The following is an 8,002-nucleotide window of genomic DNA, read 5'->3' as shown; positions in this document are numbered from 1 at the left end:
GCTGCTTCCAGGTGGAAGTGATGAATTGTTTCCCTGGCCCAGAGGAAGAAGAGTTAAAACCTTATTTAACATGCAGGTCCTGATTCAGCAGAGCACATAGCCATGTATTTTAGGTGTATGGACACTCTCCAAAGCGTTATGAGAGCTACTCATCCTTCGAAAGCAAAGCATATCACTAAGACCCCTTCTGAACCGGAGCCACCCCACTTCTCACAGCATTGTGTCCCAGATTTCTGGTGTTTCGCTCATCCTTTGTATTTTAGCATATCGACCTCCAGTCTGCCTTGAAGAGAAGCCATCGGGCAGGAGGCTGCTGCAGGGCTGCAAGTGGCAAGAGGCTTTTTTGAAAGGCACATTGAGAAAGTGGGATTTGCTATAAAGACACAGTGAATGCTGTATTTGTGTCAAGGCCAGGAGTGAGTGGCAGAAGGTGAGGGGAAGGGATGGAGTAGACATTTGGGACCCTGAGTGTGTCATGCACCTAATAAACCAGTTACAACAAGTGAATAAATGCCTGTTGGTCCCTCTCCTGGCATGCCTGTGGTCGGGAAGCGGATTTTATGGTCAACTTGAATTTTGGGCCTGGTGAAAGAGAATATATCTGATGTTTTCTATACATACGTGTCATACGTTGGTTAAAATGTCATTAACAGAACTTTCTTCTGCAATAGAAGTAATTCTGGGTATTTCTGAGAGTAACACAGGGCATGCATAAAAGCTTTCCCAGTAAATCATGTAGCACTCTCTGCATGACAGGTTCTTCTGGGGTATTACTCCAACTATCAGGCTGTGGGGGAAAAATAGGATTATACCAGGTGTATTCTTGAACCTTTAAAGTACAGTAGGGTGCAATGCAACATGTGCTTTATCAGGTTCTGAGGCTTTTGCCAGCAGAAATTCTCAGACCAAACTCATTATGGCTGATAGCTGAAAACAAGCTGTCGTTACTTAAAAATAAATAAGAAATGCCTGATTTGAGAAAACTTGATTTATTCAAAAAGGGCTGAGATAAACACACTTGAATTTATTCTTGCTTTCTACATTAGAGTAATTGCTTGGAATTACACCGGTTAAATTTGGTTCAGAGGAGATAGATAAAAATTAGCCACCTGTTGAGGAATAAAATATTTAATCCTGTTATATAGTAGTTAAACTTACTTGAACATAATAAAACATGGTAACCAAGACAATGACATGGAAGTGTTATCAACTACAATTTCTGTGTATAAAAAGCTTGCAAACAGGCTCCCATGTAGACACGCTTTATCTGTGTGTTTGAGTGCGAGCCTGTATGTGTATAATTGCATTGTAAAGTCTTTTCATTTGGCTTAAGTAAGTTATGTACATATATACAGACAGTACTTCTGTTGTACTCTGCATGTTAAGAACGGATTTAGGGGCACAGCATCTGACACCACTTGAACCCAATTCTTCTGATAGGTGATCGACTAGCAAAAACTGGAGCAAAAATAGGGTTTAGGACTTTGTGTTTCTGGATAGCCGCAATTCAGTTGTATGTTGAGCTACCGGGGTTAAAAAAAAAAAAAAAAAAAGCCCTTTGCCCACTGTTTGTGGGAAATGGAAATACTGTTGTGGGGTTTATGCAGTCGGATCTGGAGTTGTGCTGTAACTGCAAGTTTATTAAAAATTGGCATCTATAAAATAGCATGTCAGCTAACAAAGTCAAGCAGAAGCTTTTAGAACAAGATCAGATAGCTAATAATCTAAACCGGTGGTTTTTGCCAGTGATTGATGTTGAATCAAACTGTTGCTATACTGATAAAGCATGCTTCTAATTGTTCTAGGTTTATATAAAGAGCAAAGAGTGGGGATATTGTGCATTAAAGCAACTGCTTTATGGCTTTCAGAAGTTATCTGCTTTTTGTACTGAACTCTGAGCACTCTGCTCTCCCCTTTCATTAGTTTATATACTATTAATGATATTTATTTTCTCTCCTTTCTTCTCCCCATCCTGATTGATTATTTTGGTGTCATGCCGTGGCGAATAATTTCTTTTGTAGCTTAGGAAAGTCGAAAACAAATTCCTTAGGTATTTAGCGTTTCACATCACTGGTAACTTAAAACCTGTTCAACGATGCAGTAAAACATCAAAACCACCCTTAACAGAATCACAATCAAAAGCCTAAATACACATTTTTCGTTTTCTCCTCCTGCCTGGCAGGACTCCCGCTGCATTACCACGCAGTTGAGAGAAATGGGTCTGGAAAGTAAACTCATATCCTCAGCATGGAGCCGTTAGGTAAATATACTGTGTTTTTTACATTTGATGCTATGGTTTCATAAACATGGGTAACAAGCTCCACCAGATGCCCAAATCAGAGATTGTTGTTAATGCAAATATCCTTGTATGGACACTGAATGGGTGGATGATGACATTTGCATACATATAGAGCTTAATCTGGAATCACGGGGCAATTTTTTGCACAAAACTGTATAAATTTGCTAAAGCATTCTCTCTCTAGTTCAGAACAGAGCTTTTTATTTACAGCTATTCCAATCTGCATACAGCATATTTTTCAGCAATCTTTTCCTGCGATGCAGTCTATTGCTTTAAAGAGGGTCAAATGCAGTCACTGACATATGGAAATAATGCCTTATTGCACAGGGTTTCTGGTGCCTGCTACTGTTGTAAGACATAGTTTCTCTCTAGTGTCAGACAGCTTGTGTCCTCCACGGGCTCCTCGCTTCTCTGAGTGACCTGTCGTAAGGAAGAGTGGCAAAAAAAGAATTTTTCAGCTGGCAGTTTATGAAGAGCACGATGAGTGCCACAGTCAAGAGCAGAAAGAAAAACAGAATGATGTAAGTCACCAGGTCTGGCTTATTTATCTCCCCTTCTTTTAACACCCTGGCTGTTGACATGTAAAAAGCAGAGGAGCTCACGGGTCTCGGTGTGCCGCTCAGGTAGGGTGTGTTGGTCTGAATGATTAGGTGAGCTTCAGTGGCACTGGTTGAATTTAGCAATTCACTATACATGTTCTTGCTTAAATTTCCTCCACGGTAGAAGTAAAGCAGGAGAGCGAACAGAGTCAGTCTTTGGCATAGGAGAGGAATAATGTTCCTGCTTGTAAAAGGCTGAAAACCAGCCGCATTTTGTCTAAAAGCAAATTAATTCACTTGTATGGCTCAGTGACTTTCTTTTAAATCTTCTTGGCTCATATTTACAGCATTCATCCACAAATATTAATCAAAAATGATACAGGTACCTCGTGTCCTGGCCCTCGTTCCCCCAGCACACCTCTTTTGGGGAAATGCGCTGGATCATCTGCTGGTCAGCTGGGACGGGCTGGGAGCTCCGGGAATTTGCTGGGAGCCCCGTGCCACCACTCCACCTGCATGGGAAAAGGCTCTCCCTAATCCAGCTCCGGTGCTGGCAGCTGGGCAGAGAGGAGCCAAGGGTCTGGCTGGCAGTGCTCACTGTCCGCGAAAGGAAGGCACAATGGATTTCCAGCTGATTTTCAGAAATGGGATGCACACAAATCCAGGGTTAAAAGGCATCTGCGGGGAGAGGCAGCTGCTGCTTTGAGATCCTGCTGAATTTGCTGTCGCGGCTCTCTGCCTTGGGAGGCTCCGTGCTGTTGAAATCCTGGTGCTGTGAAGCGTTAGTTGACTTTCTTAATCCCAGTTAACAGCGTGCTGTGGAGCCAATGTTAAGAGGCTAAGCGTTCTGCTTGAGCTTTCCAGGCACTCCTTTCGATTGCTTTGAGAAAAATAAATTTTAAAAAAATACAAAAATTGAGCAATGTCCCTTTGTTTAGAAAAGAAACACCAAAAAAGCCTCCCTGTAAATGGGAGGGGGGTTAGTTCTTCGGAAACCTCCTCTCTGTCCTTGGCTCAGCTGAGCTGCGAGGTGGGACTGTGCAGGGTTCTGTCAAACATGACTTTTCCCCCCTAGCAGAAGCCCCGCCGCAGTGTCACTTGCTACCGTGGGAAGGGGAGAACTGCGTGGTGGTGCCGACTGACTCTGCAGCCCGTGGTGCATCTGGCAGTGACACGATGCGAAAAAGGAAGAGATCTTCTGATAAATCCCTGTGAGTGCCTGAGGCTCTGGCTAGAGGTTTTGAGCTGGGGGAGGGTAGCAGAGAATGGGACAAAAAGAAGAAAATTGCACCAAAACCTTTCTTCCTCAGACCTTTATTGTTAAAATCTAGAGTAATCAGAAAATGTCTTTTTTTTTTTTCTTTTTTCTTCTACATGGTCCCCAGCACCCTCTCCAGCCTGACAATTAGCATGTTAATTTTTTTTTTTCTTCAAATTGCTTTTATGCCATTAGCTGCTGGCTGCTTGCCAGCTCGCTCTTGCAATCTTTCGCTCCCATGCATCAGATAAGCGCCGTTAATACTTTTATTTTAACGCATTGCAACTTGAAAAAGGGCAGAGGGCAGGGCCGGGGGCAAGGGGAGCGGGGAAGAGAGGAGCACTTGGTAACTGGGCAGAGGAAAGGGTGGAACACATTCTCCAGTCTCAGGGTGCTGATCCAAGCAAACGTTAAAGCTGCTTATGATGAGATATTGCAGCCAATGGTCCCGGGTGATTAAACGTTTCAATTAGCATAATAAATGTTTCTGCTGGGAGAGGGAGAATGAAGAGAGGAGAAATCTTCTGGTCAGTTAGATTTAAATAAAAGTCTCTACTAGCAGGCAACACCCTCTGAGGCCCTCATCAGCATGTTCCTTATCTCCTGCCAAGCTCCAGGTGCTCCGGTTAAACCCCTGTGCCTCCGGTAGGTCTGCTGGGGCGGTTGAGGGCTGTCACATCCCTGTTCACATCCTTCTGCATCTGTCCTCAGAAAAGGCACCACCCGTGTGTTTGCTTCCAAGTCCTGGGGAGCTTTTGAATTCACAAGGAGATTTTCCTCTAAGGGTTTGCTGATTTTTGTTTCTCTCTTTTTCTTTTCCCTTTTTCAGCTGAAGTGAGCTGACTCTTCCACATGCTGCTCTCCAGGAAGGCTGGGGGTCTTTCCCCACCTGCATCTAACGCACCTCCTGGGGACACGTCTCCTGCCTGCAGAGCCGCAGTGCTTCCACCTGTTTACTCTGTGTGGGTTCAAAGCAACAGGGCACAGAGGCAGGGAGCCAGCACGGGCATTGGAAAAGTCAACAGTCATAAAAAAGCTAATATAGTTTGCAACTGTTTTACCTATCATGTCTCCTTGAAATAGGAGAGTTTGTGGGCAGCAGCATGACATGGATGTCTGGAAGGCTGGATATCTTCCCAGGACCATCCTGTCTTCAGCTCTCTCCTCCCTGAACTGTTTTTGAGTTTAACCAAACTTTGCATCCCTTTTCATTTATTCACTTTATTGTTTTAATTAGTCTGTAGGAAAAGCAGGAAGGCATCTGGGGGCTTGGGTCCTATAAATAGCATGGACAGTCTTAATGTTTCACATACTTTAGCAAAAAGTTTGTTATAAACAGCTTCTCTGCAAATGTTAGCAACTCCGCAAGAGGGGGAAAAAATGTTACAAAAGATGCACGTGATACATATTTGTGGGTGCATTTTCTCCCTGCACAGAAGTGTGTTTTGGCAGCCCTGTGGTGCTCCACTTGATGGCTTGGAGTCAAACTCGGCAGAGGTGGAGAAGAGGAAGGCTCTGCCAGGGTGGCTCCTCGGTGGCCATGTGCTCATCCTCCACCTCCCTTGAGCCTGTGGGGAGCATTTCCCTGAGCCATCAGAGGTGTCCCTGGAGGTGGATGGGACTGCCACGTTAATGGCACAGCCATCTCACTGCTGGGAGGGGACGAACAGGCTGTTTCCTCTGCCAGGTCAATGCCTCTGTCCAACCTTGTGTGGCTGTGTGTCTCTTCCCTGCAAACACGGGTGCCCCCTCTGAGCCTCCTCTTTCCACCCCTTTTCACATGCAGGTTGCACGCACACACAGAGCCGGAATCTTTTATTTATTTTTTCCCTGTTGCTCCTACAAAATGTTATCTCTCGTTCTTGCAAGGTTTGTTTTCTGCCCTGAAGATACAATAGTTGAGCTCCAGTACTAATGCTTTTGGTTGAGGACTATTGCTAATGGTCACGGTCCAACCACCCTGCGCTGGGATAAATCCTCTGGGTGTTTTACAAGCGCCCTTTGTGCACGCAGGCTCGGGAGTGCACAGAACTCCTCCTGCTTTTTGGCTGGCTGGCTGGAGCTGATATAGAAACCGATGAGAAGCCCTGGGAATAAATCAGATGTTTTCTGCAGTACTGTATCCAGGCTTAGTCTTAAAAAAGCTAAATTTCCATAAATAATACCTTAATTGCAAAAGTAAAAAGCTGATCCTTTCCCTTTTGTTCTCCTTAATTTGGAAAAACATTTAAAATATTTAGTTCCTTGTAATTTTTCCTCATTAACCTATTTCTTATTTAGCAGCTCTGTTGTTGCTTGTTTTTTCTTTTTTTTTTTTTTTTTAAGGTTTTCAGTGTTTAATGACTTGTTTTGTTAGTTTTTTAATGTGCACTGGCAATGGTGCTGCAAGGACAAACATAGATGCTGGCTGGAGTTTAACAATAATAAACCTTTGAGTGTTGCAACTTCCTGGCGTGTTTGGAAGCTGGGTCAGTATCACTGGCCTTGGTGGCATCACGGGGACAAGTCCTGGGGCTGGAGAGGCTCTCTGCCTCCTCCTGTCTCACCCTCCCCTACAGGCACGTCTTCCCCCAGCTACATACAAGAGCAAGAAATTTTGTCTCAGAGGTGTTGGAGCCTCCTGAAGCCCCAGATGACCCCAAGGAATTTATCAACGGTTACGGTGACTTGGCTTGGTCCAGTCTTGCAGTAGTGTGAAATAAGTAGTGGCATGAACTATCCAGAGCAGATAGAAAGGAAAACAGAGCCTGCGCCCCTCAGGACCATTCAGCTGCTGCTCTCTGGGCTGGTAGGGCGATCATATTTGCTTTAACAATCCTTCAGCCAAGCTACCACTAAACATGATGCAAACCTTGGCGGGTGGGAACTGCTCAGGGTTCAGCTGCACTGTAACAGGCTGGAGCCTTTCCCCATTTCCAGACTGGTAAATAATGCATGAGCTCTCTCTTACGCTTACGCAACCCCTACCACGATAAATATCAACCGAGGGAAATGAAAGTGGAAAGAAACATTATCTTTCTCAGTAATGCAACCATTTACAATCTGCATTATGATCCTTCTACTCTTAGGAGTGAGCGGCAGTCGGGGGGATGTTTCTATTAGCATACCAGAATGCAACAAATCACGGGCTGTAACTTTCCAGTGCTGCATAAAAGCAGCCTTAAAACCATATAAAGGAAAGAAAATAAAAATAATATACAGAGGTGATTTCCGTTTTTAATCACTCCAAAGGAAAATACTTATTTCCAGGTGCCTGAGAATCAGATACTAAGGACCGTTTTTTCAAATGCAGGGGCATAAAACTAAAGCACTAGACACCTAATCTGGGGATCTTGCCTTTGGTGCTTAAATATGGGGCTGGGTGCCTGAAGAAATTGGCCCAACTGCAGAGAAGTGTTGAAAATATTTTGTTTCAAAAGAGCTAGTGTATGCTATTTAAAACTAACTTTGAACGTTAGGTTTCTCAGAGCATGTTTGCACCAGCTGAAGCAGAAGCGTTTAAAAACTCTCCAGAGAAGTCTGTGGTAAAGGGAGCTTGTGTGCATTTTATCAGGGCTGCATCCGAATCATTTGTTCTTTTCTGGGTTGTGAGGAGCGTCATGATTCACCAAGGCATGCTCCATCGGAGGACAGGGAATAAGCATCCTGCATCTCCTGCCATCCAGGTAAGTTTTGCCACTGCTCCAGTGGATGTAGTGAAATAACTCTGGCTGTTCGGTGAACAGTGGCAGCATCCCAGCCTCCCTGCCCTCCCATCACCGGTCCAGCATGCTGCGGCAGCTCGACGAAGCTTCACAGGGGTTTTGCAGTGCTAGGAGCTTCACCTAGTGAAAGGTTTTGTGTCCTTGTGTGGTAGATATGTGGATTCCCTGCGTCCTGAAAAAACCTCTCATTTTCTCTTTGCAA

The 8,002-nt window shown here is 44.5% G+C and overlaps 1 protein-coding gene across 1 annotated transcript; it reads right to left on the bottom strand.

Moving 5' to 3' along the window:
• Positions 1 to 2,673: 2,673 nt before the first annotated feature.
• SMIM32 (small integral membrane protein 32) lies at positions 2,674 to 3,061 on the bottom strand (the record flags this gene model as incomplete). The annotated part of the gene is given in 2 exon segments (XM_082324554.1): positions 2,674 to 3,039; positions 3,041 to 3,061. Coding segments are annotated over 2 exon segments (387 nt in total).
• Between the last annotated feature and the right edge of the window lie 4,941 nt (positions 3,062 to 8,002).

This window comes from Platalea leucorodia (assembly GCF_965183815.1).
Source record: "Platalea leucorodia genome assembly, chromosome: 11".
NCBI classification, from domain to species: domain Eukaryota; kingdom Metazoa; phylum Chordata; class Aves; order Pelecaniformes; family Threskiornithidae; genus Platalea; species Platalea leucorodia.
The sequence above is the reverse complement of the archived record's forward strand: the minus strand, read 5'-3'. Positions and strand labels throughout refer to the sequence as shown.